General features: G+C 36.7%; 3 protein-coding genes across 4 annotated transcripts in view; 1 reads left to right on the top strand and 2 right to left on the bottom strand.

The window, feature by feature from the left end:
- Positions 1 to 17,334, bottom strand: part of LOC129939218 (electron transfer flavoprotein subunit beta) — an 80,907-nt gene that overhangs the window by 34,045 nt on the left and 29,528 nt on the right. The window contains exon 1 of one of the 2 annotated variants that reach the window (XM_056047151.1): positions 5,439 to 5,443. The exons of the other annotated variant lie outside the window; for it this stretch is intronic. The gene's annotated coding sequence lies outside the window, so the exon portion shown is untranslated. Of the gene's footprint in view, positions 1 to 5,438; positions 5,444 to 17,334 lie in introns of those variants that run through there. 2 annotated transcript variants of the gene reach the window in all.
- LOC129939219 (uncharacterized) lies at positions 1,587 to 3,488 on the top strand. Its single transcript, XM_056047152.1, has 2 exons — positions 1,587 to 2,372; positions 2,651 to 3,488. Exons 1-2 carry the CDS (start codon positions 2,301 to 2,303, stop codon positions 3,191 to 3,193), a joined length of 615 nt encoding a protein of 204 aa, XP_055903127.1. The 5' UTR covers positions 1,587 to 2,300; the 3' UTR covers positions 3,194 to 3,488.
- LOC129939213 (DNA polymerase iota) lies at positions 5,874 to 16,456 on the bottom strand. The gene is made up of 2 exons (XM_056047142.1): positions 16,148 to 16,456; positions 5,874 to 8,115 (listed from the first exon to the last, which is right to left on the bottom strand). Exon 2 carries the CDS (start codon positions 8,111 to 8,113, stop codon positions 6,038 to 6,040), a length of 2,076 nt encoding a protein of 691 aa, XP_055903117.1. The 5' UTR covers positions 8,114 to 8,115; positions 16,148 to 16,456; the 3' UTR covers positions 5,874 to 6,037.

Genomic DNA, 17,334 nt, shown 5'->3' with positions numbered 1-17,334 from the left:
ATCTTAGTCCCTTGATCCTAACCCTAAATTTATTGTGATAGCTCCCGAAGATACTGAAAAACCATTCTCTTTTATTTAGTGTGTTATAACTGAAAGCTCTTTCGGCACAGGTTACGAGTGTATTACACAGTTGCGTGATGACAATTTGCTGCTTTTCGTAAAAACTCAAAAAATATAAAAAAAAACTTTATCAAATCTTTGCCCCATTAACGTGTCGCTCCATACAAACATAAATACCTCTTAACCATAGCTATATCTAAACTGAAGTCAAACAAAGCTACTGGGGCTGACAGCATCGCTACCGAACTATTCAGAGCAGCAGGCGATGACTTGGTAGGGAGCATGCACCAACTCACCTGCAAAATATGGTCGGAAGAAAGCATGCCCGATGAGTGGAATCTCAGCAAACTGTGCCCGATACATAAGAAAAGAGACCCTCTAAATTGCGCCAATTAAAAAGGCATGAGTCTCCTTACCATTGCATATAAGATCTTCTCTACCGTATTATGTGAACGTCTGGAGCCGTTCGTCAACAACCTGATTGGTCCTTATCAGTGTGGCTTCAGACCAGGAAAGTCCGCTATCGAGCCAATATTCACACTACGGCAGATCTTGGGAAAAACCCAGGAACTTCAAATCGATACCCACCATCTCTTTATCGATTTTATAGCCGCTTATGACAGCATCTATAGGGAAGAGCTCTACATAGCAATGTCTAGTTTAGGCATCCCTGTAAAACTTATGTGTCCAGAATGACGATGGAGAATGCACGCTGCTCTATCAAGGTTGGAAAAGATCTCATCGATGTATTTGATATTTGAGGCGATGCACTGTGATGCGATTTCTTCAATATCATTCTTGAAAGAATTGTGCAAAACTCAACCGTGTAACCTCCTATTTTATCTTGGTTCGGTTGGCTGGAGGTATTCCCTTAGACTAGTTCGGTCGTGCTATCTTGAACCTTATGGAGTTACAAAAAAATTATCCAGCCTGCGTCAAGATGTTGATAGACGCGCGAGTAAATTTCCTCTACCCTCCCTACCTTGGTTGCTACTTTCGCCAGAGCAACCCCTTTTTCAGGCTTCTTCTAACTTTCCTATCAACCCGAGTCCTTTCCCTTGTTCATCGTAAGTGTATAATAAAATATTTGATTCACTCAGATACATACAAAAATGCTCAATGTTCAAAGTCAACTTGAAATGACTTTCAAATTTAAGTTTTCTACCGGTCTTGACTGCAGGTATCAAATGCCTTTGTTGCAGCTTTGAAGGTTTTCCTTGAAAAGAAAGACTTTCCTTTCAAACCACTTACTCAACCTATCCATTTAGTACATTTATACCAGAGAAGATTCAGCAAACTCTTTCGATCCGTTCAATCGTGAGATATCGGAATCGAATATTCGAATCTCATTCTCTCACGCGAACGAAAATCTTTCTCTCATTTTGCCCCGCTGTCAGGCTATACTTTGCGAACGCTTTCCAAAAAAATATACCAAAAAAAACCTTGCAACTCGTATAAACTCTAAATTTCCCATCATTCTCAAACTCCCCTCCTGTCATTCTGACAGCTTAGTTTGTCGAGAACATTCAAAACAAACATAAATATCGACATCGTTGTCGACATTTAGATTAATTTTTACTCGTACGCGCATTTCAACTAAACAAGAAAAACACAAAAAGAGTGTAATTCGGTTACAACCGTTAACACTAGAGGCGCAATCTTCCAAAGATCCATCCAATTACTCGGATACGCAGATGGTATTGACATAATTGGAAGATCAAAGCGTGATGTCAGTGAAGCGTTTTGGAGCATTGCGAGGGAAGCGAAGAGTGGTCAATGAGGGCAACACCAAGTACATATATTCTGTCATCAAAAAACGGCATTGAACAACGACGGCTTGGACAAAATGTCACCATGAACAGCTATAACTTTGAGGTAGTTAAGGACTTTGTCTACCTAGGCACCGCTAAACACAGACAACGACACCAGCGCTGAAATCAAACGAAGAATAACTCTTGCAAATAGGTGCTTCTTTCGACTTAGAAGGCAATTGAGTAGTAGAGTCATCTCTCAAACATCTATAAGACACTCATTATCCCTGTTCGCATTTATGGCGCTGAGGCCTGCACTCTTTCAAAGAAAGATGAGACCGTCTTAGGATGCTTCGAGAGAAAAATTGTTCGGGTGATTTTTATTCCCGTATGCATAGATCGAGAATGGAGGAGAATATATAATGACGAACTGTACGGGCTGTACAGCGACAATGACCTAGTTAGCAGAAGTAAAGTCCAACGGCTAAGATGGCTTGGCTAGGTCATGTAGAGCGAATGGACATCAACCCTTCAGCCTGGAAAATTTTCGAATCCAAGTTGGTAGGTGATTTTTTTTTCAGGACGTAGGTTTAATTTCAAATTTAAGATATAAAGGGTATTGGTAGGTAAGATGGTATTTCATAAAATGTCAAAGGGAATTCCTACTAGTATCCGGACAGTGATAATATCCGTACACTTAACAATTTGTTTGAGATAAGTAGATAGGTTGGTACAGTTTTTTTATAAATATGTAGTTTAAAATAAAAACAAAAATTAATGCTTCATGTTGGTCCAGATAATTTGATAGTTGAAATAAATGTCTTTTATTTATGTTCCAGGTTCAGAGAACAGCTTGCGTGGGCACCACAGGGGCCATGCGTACTTGCCCAACGGACACCTTAAACGTTATTTTGGATCTTCTACCAATCGACCTTTTAATTAAATACATAGTTTCCTGCAGCGCTATTAGGCTGAAGGAATCAAACAGCTGGTTGTCAAAACCTTATGGTCATAGCAACACAACGAAATTTTCCTCAGATATTATCTCGGTAGACACTGACTACTGCACTCCTACTTTGAGCCTTAGTAAGTGTTTTAAGGTTATTTTCCCATCGAGAGAAGATTGGGAGGATGACATCGTGTCGATAGGTTTCGACACAACCACCTTTACTGACGGCTTAAAGATGGAGTGCGGAGTTGGTTCTGGGATTTTTTCTGAGTCCCTTAATGTAGCCAAATCCTTTAGGCTTCCTGACTTTGCTAGCGTTTTTCAGGCTGAACTGCTGGCAATAAAGGAGGCATGTAAGATAGTTAAACAAAACCAAAACGGAAATGCGGCTATCTTTACAGACAATCAGGCAGCTGTCAAAGCCATTCACTAGGCCATATCCTCATCTAAATTGGTCCAGCAATGTCGCGATGAGCTTGCGAGCCTGAATATTAATCCGGTGTAACCCTGATCTGGGTTCCGGGCCGTAGTGGTATCGTGGGAAATGAACAGGCTGACGAGCTAGCCAGTTAAGGATCAGCCCTTCATAGCTCACTTGCGGAAATGGTTAACATTCCTCTTGGTGCTATGAAGGGTAAAATCTTTTCTATCTACCAAACTGAATCAAACCGGAGGTGGAGCAATTTACCCAACTGCATTATATCTAGGAAGATATGGCACACCTATAATAAAACCCGTACAAACGAACGGATTCTTGCGGTTTGTACCGGACATTGGCCTATAATGGCCTATAAGAGTTCATGCAGAGAAGTTGAGTATCTCTTACAATAACTTTTGCCGTATCTGTAGTGACCAAAGAGAAAGTGAAACGATAATCCATTTCCTTTGCAAATGTCCTGCTTTAGCAAACACTAGAATGAAATACTTTGGAAAAGCATTCTTTCACGAACTTGATGGGCTCTTTGATAAAAAGATTAGAGACCTAATCTTTTTTCTCAATGCGACAAAATGGCTCTAACATAATCGCTATGAAGCTTCTCTATAAATCTGTCCCTTTCAATCACAGGTCAAACGAGTTTTTGGTATGAAAACGGTGCACTACTGCGCTAATTAGATCTCAGGCTAGGTTGTCTTGAGACCTACCTTCCATGTTCCAATCCTACTTTTGCCTTAGGTATAATTTATAATTAATAATAATACACCTTAGAGGGCATAAACAACCTACAAATGAAGTATATATTTAGATTTGTACATATATGTTGTTTGCTGTTGTAAGTAAATTTAATACAATTTTGTCAACTCATCTATTTTATGATGTGTGACTTTAAGAAAAATCCAATTAAAAGTTTTTTTTTCATAGGAAGTCCGATTTAAAAATATTAACATTTCTTGAGGTTTCAAGGTCTTCAGAGTCGAAATGAAAGGTTCTTAGAAAGATGTCTGTGCGTGCGTGTATACGTCAGTACGTTCGCGAAGTTTTTTAGTCGTCCATAGCTAAAGAACAAGTACAAATATCGACTTCAAATACATTTTTTTATACAGTTAATGAAGCAAAAAAAATGCGAAAAGGGCTCTAAAAAAATGAGTGGGTGGTCTTCTTACCATAGCAATTTTAAAATGTTGGTTAAAATTTTAGTTGACTTACAATATCTGACGAAGCAATAACGTTAGAGACTTGAATAAATCCAATTAATGTTTTTTTATAAATCAAAAATACTCATATTTGTCACCTCGAATATTTTACGAACAAAAATGATTTGAAAGTTTGACAGTTCGTATTAACTACAATTTTTTTCGCGACGAATAAATTTGTTTTCTTAATTTTATTAATATATGACAATGAAAATTTAAAGTATGCATCATAAATTAAAAAGAAACTATATCGCTATCGTTTGGTTAAGAATTTTTGGGGAAATATGTCTTCAAACGTATATAAACTCACATTTTTTAATTCATTCGTCGTACGTTGGTTGCGCTCATGTGAATACTACTTTAGGCTCGTTTTATGAATTTTTGTCTAGCTTTAAGAATGAATTAATAAAAATTAATTTTAAAAAAGGACTGCCATGCTCAAGGGTTTGGGTTCAATACCTGATTGTGTTAACTAAAGTTTTTTTTTCATGGGTACTGCCTTTTGCAAGGAATTGGCTAATCCTCCTTGACATGGAAAGTGCTTTGACGAATAATTCGGTCTGAAATTGTAGGTCCTCTGCATCCCTGACAAAGTACGGGAATTATTGAAAGTTGTAAGTCACTAGGCCCTAATTCTCAACAGACTATTGCGCCATCCGTTTTTTTAATAAACAACGTCATTTTGACTGACTTAAAGGAAAACAACCGTCCAGTGATAAAGGCACCGACGCATGTGTTGAGGTCATCGACATCTCGTCAAGATGTCAGCTGCAACTTTGCAATCATCAATATCTAACAATTGTTTTGGAAAAAAATAGGAATTGCAGTGGCTTAGCAGGTGTTTTTACAAATCCTCACAATAAAGATGATTTCAATCAGGCGTTTAGTGCAACAGCTGCAGTTGGTCGTGGATCGACCGCAAGAGTCCTCATTTCTTCTTCGGAAATGAAAATAAATTAAATATTGACTAATTCTCAAAATGTACACTAATTGACTAGTTTCGGTATACTGCTGCAGGTACGACGCGAAAGCGACGCATGGTTTGTTTTGCAAGTTCTGGAAGTGATGACTTAATAATTTTATATTTGTCGTTATTTTAACTTTTAAAATTAATTTTTTTCTAAACCATCACCGAACGAACAAAACAAAAATACAGATGTCTATGAAGTACTTAAGTACCTGAGCGGAGTATAGTGTAGATATGCATTAGATAAATCTGATTGACTTTGAGTAAAGGAAACGGTTTGGCAGTTTGGTTAAGACTCATGTTCGTTATGGCGCCCTTTCTGAAAGTTGTCGATTTAATTTCCAAAATGTGTTACTCTATTTTGACCTTTTGAGTTGTCCAACTGAGCTATTCCTTGACAATAAATGCGCTAGGAAACTAGTATTTCTTATGGAGTTTGTTGTTCGGCACATATTATTTTTACGAAATAAGCTTGATGCAAAATATCAAACAGCAACAAATAAACAAATATAAATGTAGAAAATTGTTAACTATTTTTATTGGTACAAAAAAACTTTTTAACTCTATTTTATTTGTAACAAAATAAAAAAATAGATTTTCTTATACGCTTGTAATTCATTTTCGAAATAATTTACACTTTAAGCTTTAAGCTTTATTAAATTAAAGTTTTGTCATTCATTATTTGTTCCTTAGGAAATACCTATAGAGGGTGTTTTTTTGGCCTCCAGCCATTGTGGTATTACTTAAATTACTTGTAGCAGCCGTACTTGTATTCAAATTGTTAGCTTTTGTTGCCATTGAACTTCTCCACGAACTTATGAGCTCTTTTTGTACGTCAAGCGGCAGCTCATTGAATACACTTTGGTCGACACCTGTCGGACATGGAATGTTCGACAAGTTTCCAGTAATAGTTGTTTTTGAGGCGGCTGAGGAGTCATTCGATGAGGCCTCTGCGTGTGATGATTCTTGTTGTTGTTGCGATGTCGATGTGTTTGGTTGTTCTGATTTAGAAGCGATTGGATCGCAGACCATATCGCCAGTGTCACGACTTTCGTCACAGCCATTAATCAATGAAGTTTGTGAAGAGTTTATAAATTGTGGAGATGAACTTTTAGCTGTGGGTATTTGAAAGGAAGTCGATGGCGATGAAATGGGGCTCATTGAAATATCCTTTTCACTATCACGGGAATTCAGTCGAAGATCGGATACACGCAGCTTACTTGGTGATGCAATGTCATTGGCGTCATTGCCGGAAAGACATCTCCGTTTGGCAATCAGTAGACTGAAGCGACTTTTCTTCGGTGATGGCTCAACTTCATTTTCGGAAAAGTCTGATATGTCGGAGGATGGTGCTTCCAAATCAACATTCATTGGAATCGGTGATGCAGTTGTACGGCGCCTATAAAACTGGTCACTGGGACGGAATGTTTGAGGGGACGACAGAAAAGCTTCATCGCTAGTTATAGAGGTAACCGATTGAACTTCTAAGTCTGTTTTCTTTATTAAATAATTAGCAATTGACGATGATCCAATTTTTCTCTGTTGAAACTTCGAAAAAGCCAATCCAATTAGAGTGATGTTAAAGGGTTTTTCTAAGTCAACAACTCTTTCGAACAATCGCATGATTATCTTTAAAAGTTTTGAGAGGGCACCTTCAGCCAGTGTGATTTGACCATTGGGATTTGATTTGAATAATGAGGGCAGAATATTTGCTTGCTTTGTTTCTCGATGACTTGTTTTTTTGGCCGAATCAAATTTTCGTAAAACAACTTTTATTGCAATCGGGATGCGACCATCATCGGATACCTGCTCAATAAGTCGCATGAGTAACATGCGAAATTTTTCTTCCACATCTTTCTTCACGGAAATAGGTCGGCAAGCGTCCTCTAGTCCAATAGTTTTTGGCTTGCCAGTTGGACGCACAGGAGCCGTATCTCGTCCAAATGAGAGCGCTTTCAGTCTGGTGGCCGTTTCGAAGCCCAGCTTCTTTTTAAGCATATCTATATCGCAGTTTTGCAGTTCATTAACATTCCCAATCCCGCTTTCCAGCAATAATGCTTCGGTCTTCTGACCGATTCCCGTTATCGCGTGCAGATTATTTATTTCACGCATAAACTCTTCCGCATAGTTGGAAATTAAAACAGTCTGCTTGTTGGGTTTGTTTGTGCTTCCAACAAGCTTCGCCAAAAGTTTATTATAAGAAATGCCAGCACAACACGTAATGCCAAGCGTGACAAATAATTCTTGACGTATTTCTTTGGCAATTTGTGAACCAATAGCTAGTCGCTTGTCACAGCCACAATCACAATTTTCTGTAAGTTCATAATCTAGCGGATGGACGTAACCTTCGATTTCCACACTGACATCAGCTTTCCATCGACTGGCAACTAAATCAGTCACATCGGCAAAGTCTTCGTCAAATCCCATTTTTTCAACCAAAGGCGTGTACTTGTGGACAATTTCGAAGATTTTGTTTGACATTTGCCTGTAATTTGTTAGATCTTCACCATTGACCAATACAATGTTGGGACAGAGTTTTTTTGCTTCAGATATAAGCATTAATTTCGTCACACCATACTGTCGAGCTACGTAGTTACAAGTAACTACAATTTGTTTTTGTTGTATTCCTAATGGTTTAGTTCGTAGCGATACATCACGAAGCTCCTCGACTTGTGCGTAGAAACAATCCATATCAAAATGAATGATTGTACGAGCGTGCGGCTCCTTTTGATTGGTAAGGCTCTCGAAATCCATAGCTGCAACGAAAATAATATAAAAAGGAAGGTTAGTAAACATCGATAGCTAAAACAACAACAGCATATAAGTATATAAAGAAATAAAGGAAGAAACATGGCCCATTTCCGTCACTTTTTCTTTAAAGAGAGGATGACCTTATTTGAGAACACAAGACAAAAAGGATAACGTTGGATATTACTGGACTATTTGAAGATCGAAAAATGTTAGTTTAAATCAAGAACCTGTTCCTTTAGGTTGAAGGGCGTGCGTCAAGTTGACTTCCTGACCTCGTAAAGAAAAACTAGTTGCGGAACAAGCCCCGGATGGATTTACTGTTGACAACCCACGTAAAAAGATGAACATTGAAAAATTCGCGGAGGACTGCTATAAAGAAAATATCACTGGCATCAAGGAAATCTAATGAGATGGGCCGTGCAAGAAGAAGATGAAAAACTACGAAATTAACTATGGCGACTTGTACCAAGAAAAGCAACAAAAAAAATTAAAAAAAAACTTGTTCAATCAATTATGCCAAACCATTAACATATCACCTCCCGTTTTACGCAACATCTACCGAACTATCCGAACTCGGCCAACACTGCGATCATGCTCAAATTCAACTCTCCATACGATAAGAACTTTGTTCTCAAATCAATTGGAGACTTCCGAATTTCAAGCAAACAACAACTCTGCTTGCATCATTTGGGCTTTAGTGTTACGCAACCACCAAAACCTATCTACCTGCGTGAGAGCTTATTTATGCTAAAGTTTATTTCAGCGCGATATGCTAATAAAAAAAAGGAAACATATATCATCTGTGTATACTTCACGTGGAGTCGTGTACGTGAAACGTCAAATTAACTCTGCAGCCTTACCAGTTAAATGCTTTGGAGACTTAGAGATAATAGCCAGTTCTGCAAATGAAGAAGAAGACCAGACCAGGTATTCAGTATATTTTCGTTGATTTAATTGGGTACAATGATAAATTACTCATAGTTGAAATTTACAGGCCTAATAGAAATATAGATCTATCGCCTCTATATGAACTATTGGAGGAATTTACTTTGGATTGTCCCAACATTATTTTGTGTGGTGACTTTAATTGCAATTTGTTATGTGAACATATTTTTTCTGAGCTATTTTGGCAGAGAACTAACTCTTCTTGATTTATTTCTGGTGGATGATAAGAATAAATGATTGCTCCATGATTAGCTTTCTGCACCTGGTTTCTCCAAACATGATCTAATTTTTCTTACCTATAGTTTCATCTTCAATCCAGTAGCAATCACAAACAAATATCGAGATTTCAAAAACATTGATTACTCCCAACTCGAAGCAGATACCCGATAGACTGACACAATATTTTTAACTTGTCTTCGTCCACTGCGCAGGTGCAGTTTTTTTTAACAATAATGTTGCTCAATAATGTTGTTGACGTTGCCTTAAAAACTTTACAAAATAAATCAAAAGATCCGAACTGGTTCACCAATGAAATACGTATCTTAATGCAGCAACGTGATCGAGCGTACAACTCGTGGACTCGTTTACCTGAACTTAGACAAATACGTATATATCAGTCACTTCGCAATAGAGTTGTGATGGAAATTCGTTCAGTCAAAACTATAGGATTCATTCGGGTAAACTTAATACCGCCGCCTTTAATAACCGATAGCTGTGGAGTAATCTGCGTAGCATTGGGCTTGGTAAATCAAAATAAAGTCATATTGAGAATGTTGACGGTAACTTTTTAAATAGAAAATTCGTCTGTACTCCTCTGACGACTTCTCTATCTATTCTGTGCTTCCAGTTCAAATTTTATCAGCGCAAAATACTTCCTCCAACTTTGGCGTTAGCAGTATTGAAGTTTTTGAAAGTCTACTTTCAGTAAAGTCAAATGCCATAGGCCTCGATGAAATGCACCCTTCCTTTTAAAAAATTACACTTCCCGTTGTATTGCCGTATATCACTTATATCTTCAATACGATCCTTACTACTGGAGAGTTTCCTTCTGACTGGAAATTGGCAAAAGTTATACCTATACCCAAAAATGCTAAGTGCAGCGAATATAGGCCAATTTCCATTTTAGCTTTTCTTTCAAAAGTTTTTGAAAGGATCCTAAAAAATCAAATAGGTGAGTTCCTTAAGGAGAACAATCTTTTAACTCCAAGACAGAGTGGGTTTCGAGAGAAGCATAGCTGTGTTACGGCTCTACTTGATGCCATAGAGGACTTCTGTCAAGCATTGGATGGCGATAAAGTTAATTTTTTAGTCCTCCTTGATTTTTCGAAGGCATTTGATACTGTGGTTCACAGCATACTTGCAAATAAACTTCGCCAGCATTATAACTTCTCCTAATAAAACTTATTTTTTCCTATTTATCTGGAAGAATACAAGCAGTTGAAGTAGGTAACAGGTTGTCTGACATTCTTCCAACCACTATAGTGGAGTTCCACAGGGATCTATTCTATGACCATAACTTTTTTCTTTATATCTAAACGACATTCCCTCCGTAATTCATAACTGCACACTACATATGTATGCTGACGATGTACAGATGTATCTCGGCTGCGATCTTGGTCTTATTGAAGATTGTGTTTACCGCTTAAATGAGGACCTTGAAGAACTATCAGGTTGGGCACAGTGTTAAGTGTTAAATTATATCTAAAACAATTCTGGATTTGTCATACTTCCTACAAATTATTTTAAACAATGCAACTATTTAACATGTGGACTCTGCTCGGAATCTTGGAGTCATTTTTACTCGTAATTTGACATGGGATAAACATATTAACGCTATAATTGGAAAATCATACGGAGTATTACGCATGCTTATGGTCTCCCAGGTTTATACACCTATGATGACGCGAGTTATGTTACCATCCGGTCTCATAACTGAACCCATACATATAACTCCAATTATAAGATAAATTCCGAACTATCGCATTTCGCGATTCATCAAAATATAGCTTGTCTGGAGATTGCTCCCACACAAACTATATTTTGCTGATGATACGAAATGACCATTTTCAATATTAATAAAGAGAGACATTTTTCAGTCTCAATCTACCAACCGAACAACACAGTGTTTTTATTTATTTTATCTGAAAGATACAAAGTATCTAAGTTGCAATGCTTGCAAAAAGTTTAATTCTTTCAATTTTGGCCTATGGTTGCGAAATTTTTTTTTTTGAGTTGTAACTTTGCATGCAAAAGTAAGCTTAACGTCATTTTCAACAGCATCATCAGATACATTTATACTCTTCGTAGATACGACAGAGTATCTCAATTTTCAAACAGTTTAATTCACACGCCACTAGAGAACTATTTTCAGTTTCGTACCTTATCATTGTTTTCCGATGTCCTGCTTACATACCAACCACCCTACCTTTTTTAGAAAATAAGAAGGGCCTCTTCAGTTAGGTCTGGCCAGTTGATTCAATCCCGATATGCCTCCCTAACATCGCCATATCAAGAGAATAAACAACAATACAAATTTTAAATCCCAATTACTTCAATTTTTATCAGTATCTTAATTTTTGTTCTCTTCTTCTCTCTCCTGTCTGAACCATTATAGCTTTATAGCTTCTTTTTTCCTCTTCTTCACCACATCTTTCTGCTTTCTTCCTATCTCTTCTTTCTCTCATTTTCTCCTTTTATTTCCAAACATTCATTAAATCTTATTATATTGTAAAATTTTTGCCTACAACTAAAAATTAAAATTTCTATTATACTAAAAACTATGCAACTACCATTTCATATAAAGCAGAGTGATAAAAGATAACAAAGTATTTGAAACATTAATAAATTTAAATAGACGAATGTATAATTAAAATTGTTGGGGAGTGATCACAAGTTCAACATCGCCAAAAATGCTGCTAAGTTCTTTCCCCTTCTGATCTATCTACAATTTACAAAGATTTTTTTCGTCCATAACTCGATTATAATTCTTATATTTGGGCTAGTGCATCAATAACGTATCTGAGTCTTTGGAATAGAATTACTGTTGAATTTACTGTTTTGCATTAACAGGGCCGGATTCGATTCTTGTCACTACTAAGGCATAATACTAGTAGTGGCGTGTATCGAATAGCATTCTGTGGTTCAACGCAATAATATGTTTCTTATAGTCTTCGTCTGTTTTGGTTTTTGTTGTTCTTTCATTTGCAATGGCTGGAAATTTCAGGGTAGATTATTGTAATATTCGTGGGCTTAGAGCGAATTTTCTTTCTGTGTACTCCCATACTGCTTTTAACAGGCCAGCTGTTTTGACACTAAGTGAAACTCAAGTGGGTGAGGATTCCGATCCCATTGAATTCTTTATTCAAGGGTATAACTTGGTGCCATTATTCTTTTCTCACCATGGTCTCACTATATACATTAGGAATGATGTTGCTTATCAGTTTTTGCCGCAATATGGTCTCTGCACAAATTCTTTTTTCAATTTTATGTGGTTTAAATTTTTCGTGAACAAGCAAATCATTCACTATTGCTTCTTTTATCGAAGCCCAAATCAAGACAGAGTATCAACTTCTCGTGAATTTGAAGCTTTGTCTGATTCCAACCCAAGTGTTCGTACTATCCTCGCACTGAAATCGTTGTTACGGGCGATTTCAATGTACACAATTCTTCATGGCTTCAACATTCGGGCCAGTCAACACCAAAAGGAGTGTGTGCAGCGATCTTCGCTGAGTTAAACCACCTAAATCAGCTGGCCAACGAGCCCACTCGAATATCGGACGTGGTAGGTCGAGCAGAAAACACTCTTGACTTGTTTCTTACCTCTGACCCTGGTAAGTACACTATTAGTGTTCTATCTCCTCTAGGCACATCTGACCATTGTGTCATATCAGCAAATTTCTAGTGTAAAAACTCTCCAGTTAAAGAAAGAGCTCCTAAGAGAACCGTTTGGCAATACGAGAAAGCCAACTGGGTCGGTCTCAATAATTACTTCAGGATCTTTAACTGGTCACTATGCTTCCTCGATAGTGATATTGACGCCTGCGCTGATATGATGACAGGTTTGATTCTCCTGGGAATGAGAACTTTTATTCCGAATAGGGTTAAAAGCATCAGACCTAAGGAAAACGCATGGTTTGATGCGAGCTGTACAGAGGTTATTAGTGTTAAGAAGGTAAGTTTCCGTTGTTTTAAAGCCAATCCAACTGACGAAAACCGGAATAAGTTCAAGCAAGCCACGGACAAAATTTTTACATGACCAAAAATTACGGCAAACAAATACTGCAATGTCCCAAAGGCAGTAAAAATGTTTTTCCATCTGTAAAAAATAGGACGAATTCTTCATCTTCCTCGGTTCCTACGCTCGTTGTGAATGACACTCCATTTGTTAGCTCTTTAGAGAAAGCTTATCTCTTTGCTAGGCAGTTCGCCGCCAATTCAACGCTGCCAGTGAGTGTTATGACTCCGCCTGTACTTGATCGAGTTAATGATTCTATAGGACCAATCTTTTTTCGCACTCGTACTGTGGCAAGAGTCCTAAAAGATCTTAACATACATAAATCTGCTAGTCCGGATGGTGTTCTTCATCGCTGGCAAAACCACTGCGTAAGCTTTTTCATCTGTCCTACTCTTCAGGTCTCGTTCCGAGCGGATGGAAAACCGTATTTGTCCAGCCTATTCCCAAAAAAGGCCACTTACGTCCCTTCTTTCCAAGGTCATGGAAACGCTGATTAATTATCAGCTCAAGAAATATCTTGAAGAACGGAAGCTTCTTAATGACCAACAGTATGGCTTTCGTAGCAATAGGTCCACTGGTGATCTCATGGTTCATCTCACCGAACAGTGGAACAAATCTTTACATAGTTTTGGAGAAAGTAAGATTATTGCACTAAATATTTCATAAGCATTTGATAGGGTTTGGCATCAGGCTCTCTTATCGAAAATGCGTGCTTTCGGTTTCCATGAATCCCTCCTTCATTGGATTAGTAATTACCTTTCGAATTGTTCAATACAAGTTGTATTGGATGGATTCAAGTCTGAAAACCACAAAATAAATGCTGGTGTGCCTCAGGGCTCTGTTCTATCTCCAACACTCTTTCTCATTTTTATTAATGATCTCCTGTCTGCAACATCTAATCCAATACATTGTTTCGCCGACGATAGTACTCCTAGCTTTTCATATTCGTTTTCAGGCTCACATCCCTCTTCATCGGATGTGGAACTGCAACGACAAAATATGATAAGCTCATTAAATTTCGACCTAAACAGCATTGTACAATAGGGATTAAAAACGCATGGAATTGAATGCTTCGAAAACGCAATGCTGTCTTGTATCGTTAAAGCGAAATATACCCCCCCCCCCTGCCATTATCCATAAATGGCACTTGCATCGAGGAAACTGAACATCTCGATATTCTTGGTATGTGCATCACCAACCACCTTTTGTGGAACCATCACATACGCGATGTCGCCAAAAATGCCGCAAGATGTTTGGGTTTTCTAAGGCGATGCAAGAAGTTTTTCTCCCCCTCTGATCTGAATGTTATTTACAAGAATTATATACGTCCAAAGCTTGAGTATAACTCACATATCTGGGCTGGTGCTCCTGCAACTTACTTAAGCCTCTTGGATAGTATTAAACGTAGAGCATATAGATTGATTGGTGATATTACCATCAAAAGATCATTTACGTCACTTGAACATCGTCGAAATTCTTCTAGGTATGCTCATCAATATACCCTCGAGCCCATCTTCGGTCATACTGCCAAGTACAGAGATTCGTTCTTTAGCCGTACTATGCTAACGTGGAATCCCTTGCCACACTCTGTCTTTCCCAGCTATTGCAATATTCAGGAATTCAAAACCTATGTGCACCGACATCTCCTTTCAACCCCTCTCTCCCTTTCCTAGTGCTCACACTGTGTCTACATAATAAGGGTAATATATCCCTTTAAATGTGCGCTTATTATAAAAAAAAAGAATTGAATAAAAGCCATTTGCTATTCTTGAACACCGCCACAAGGTCTCATTGGTATCATTGTTTTATCTATACTTTCATAAAGAATTTTGTAGGAAAATAGCCAGTTACATTCATCAAGTTAAACAATTCAACCATATTACCAGTACTTCTTAGAATGCTCATCAGTTTATCATTGAGCCCAATTTCAGATGTACTGTTAAGTTGAATGATTTTTTCTGTAACGGCACTACACAAGAACCTTCGTTATTATAATTAAAATTAAGAGTTATTGGCCGACAACTTAAGATGGTACATCGCAGATGCCATTACGCTATGCCCATACAGCCAAATCTCTACGTTAAGTTGGGTACTATTGGACTTGGCCGAGATGGTATGAAGAAACTCTCTCTCTTTACGTGTATATATATTTTCACTCTATCACAGGAATGTGTGAGTTGAGAGTTACATATAACTCACTAGGCCCTAGTTCTCAACAGATTTTCGCGCCATTACACTGTATTTATTAAAATTAAAAGTAAATATTGTCGATAAATGTGTTGGTACAAAATTACACCTTATGTTTAATTAGGTTCTTCCAATTTCATTTTTAATTTGTAAATGTTATCATCGAAGCTCACCTCTTCTCAAGGTCTTTGTAAAATGCATAAAGTTAAGTTCTAATATTTCCAATAAATACAAATAAACTAAGGTCAAAAACTCAACAACAAGTTGTGCAACTTTAGTGGCCTTTGACTTTTAGAAATATAATTCGTATTGATATTAAAATGTTTAAAATGTTGCCATTTTATTTTTAGTTGTACAATTTATTGTTTTTGTTTATTCAGGTATTTTATAAACATAAAGAAATTAGATTAGTTTAAATTAATTTTTATATTGTTATCTTTGTTATTAGAAACTTTTATTATTTCGTCATAAAAGAAATCATCACCAGTTGTTGTTGTTGTTTTGTTTTGTATAAAACTAATCTAATAAACAAATTATAAAATTCATAGTAGTATGTTTCACTCATATTTCAAAAAGTTTGTAGATTCGAATTATATCATGTATTTTAATTCCGTTGTTAATAAATGTATGTTTAATAACAAATAATAAATAATAATCATGTTTTTCTTTACCGTAGTTTCTCTAGTTTATTATTTTTGACAGCAGCTGTCTTCCTTACTTCGGATTCAGATTCAGATTCAGATTTGGGTTCGGGTACTCTTCTTGTCTTCTTTTATCAATTTACTCGAATTGGAAAGTTTATTAGGAATTTATTTGCTTGAATTCAGTAGACATGAAGTTTATAAATTAAATGTGATGGTGATTTTAATTTTTCTTTCTAATAATCTAGTTTAAAATTTAAAAAAATAAAACTTATCACTCAATTTGTAACCACAACAAAAACTTTCTTCTTCTTCTTTCAGTTTCAGTTTTTGGTGGCCTCCGTGACTCACGTCGATAATCTATTACATTTGTTTTTTTATTTTTTCTCTCTCTTTCTCGTTAACAATTAAACAAATAACCAAGTAAGAAATCTGCTACAAATGATACTTGGTATAAATGCGAATGAATACATTCAGCATCATTTTTATTTTTGTGCAACAAATAGATTACCGGGTTATCTTTAATAAATTCTTAATACACTACTTGATAAGGGGTGTATTGATGAATTAAACAAATATGCACCGTCGACTTTTTTTGTATAACCCTTTGGAGCGACTTTACATTACCGCAGCACGAATTCAGTTCTGAATTTTACAGTTAACCCCTCGTTTTTCAGTATTTCGTTTTTTTGAGATTAAAACAAGTTTTTTGAATTGATAGTACCGCGTACTAACAGCAAGGTATGTAACGAGGGGCATACAACCCCCATGCTTGGGATCACTATAGGATGCAAAGTACTTTTTGCATTTGATAACTAAAATCAAAATAATCCCCAACAAAAAAATCAAGTATGGCAAAACTGAACAAAAAGCAGGAAAGAAATGTCAAAACCAACCACTTTTCCGTGTGCTGTATGTGAAAAAGTGAATTTTGAAAATTAATTTAAAATAGAAATAAATGTTAGCTCGTTCTAAAATTTCTATAATTATTTTTTTTTGCACGAAATTAGTACTGAGCTAATGGAAAATTGAGACCAAGCTTTTTTTATTTGACACATATGTGATATTTATTTTCTTAGGTGTGTAGCTTGGACTCACTAAGCTTTGTGTCTTTCAAAATTGATTTTTATTTAAAGTGGATTAACATGTGCCAGCATCGGGATAATGCAGAAAAGTAGAGAGAGGCTGACACATTGTGTCGAATCTTGAAATTGAAA

This window comes from Eupeodes corollae, chromosome 1 (assembly GCF_945859685.1).
Source record: "Eupeodes corollae chromosome 1, idEupCoro1.1, whole genome shotgun sequence".
Lineage (NCBI taxonomy): Eukaryota > Metazoa > Arthropoda > Insecta > Diptera > Syrphidae > Eupeodes > Eupeodes corollae.
Note: the sequence above shows the minus strand (reverse complement) of the source record. Positions and strands in the feature narration are given on the sequence as shown.

What these genes read in the sequence shown, in the direction of transcription:
- LOC129939219 (XM_056047152.1), top strand. Translation starts at nt 2,301, where the DNA reads ATGGCTTGGCTAGGTCATGTAGAGCGAATGGACATCAACCCTTCAGCC. An exon ending in AAATTTTCGAATCCAAGTTG is followed by an intron (nt 2,373 to 2,650) that starts GTAGGTGATTTT and finishes TTTATGTTCCAG; the next exon opens with GTTCAGAGAACAGCTTGCGT.
- LOC129939213 (XM_056047142.1), bottom strand. Translation starts at nt 8,113, where the DNA reads ATGGATTTCGAGAGCCTTACCAATCAAAAGGAGCCGCACGCTCGTACA.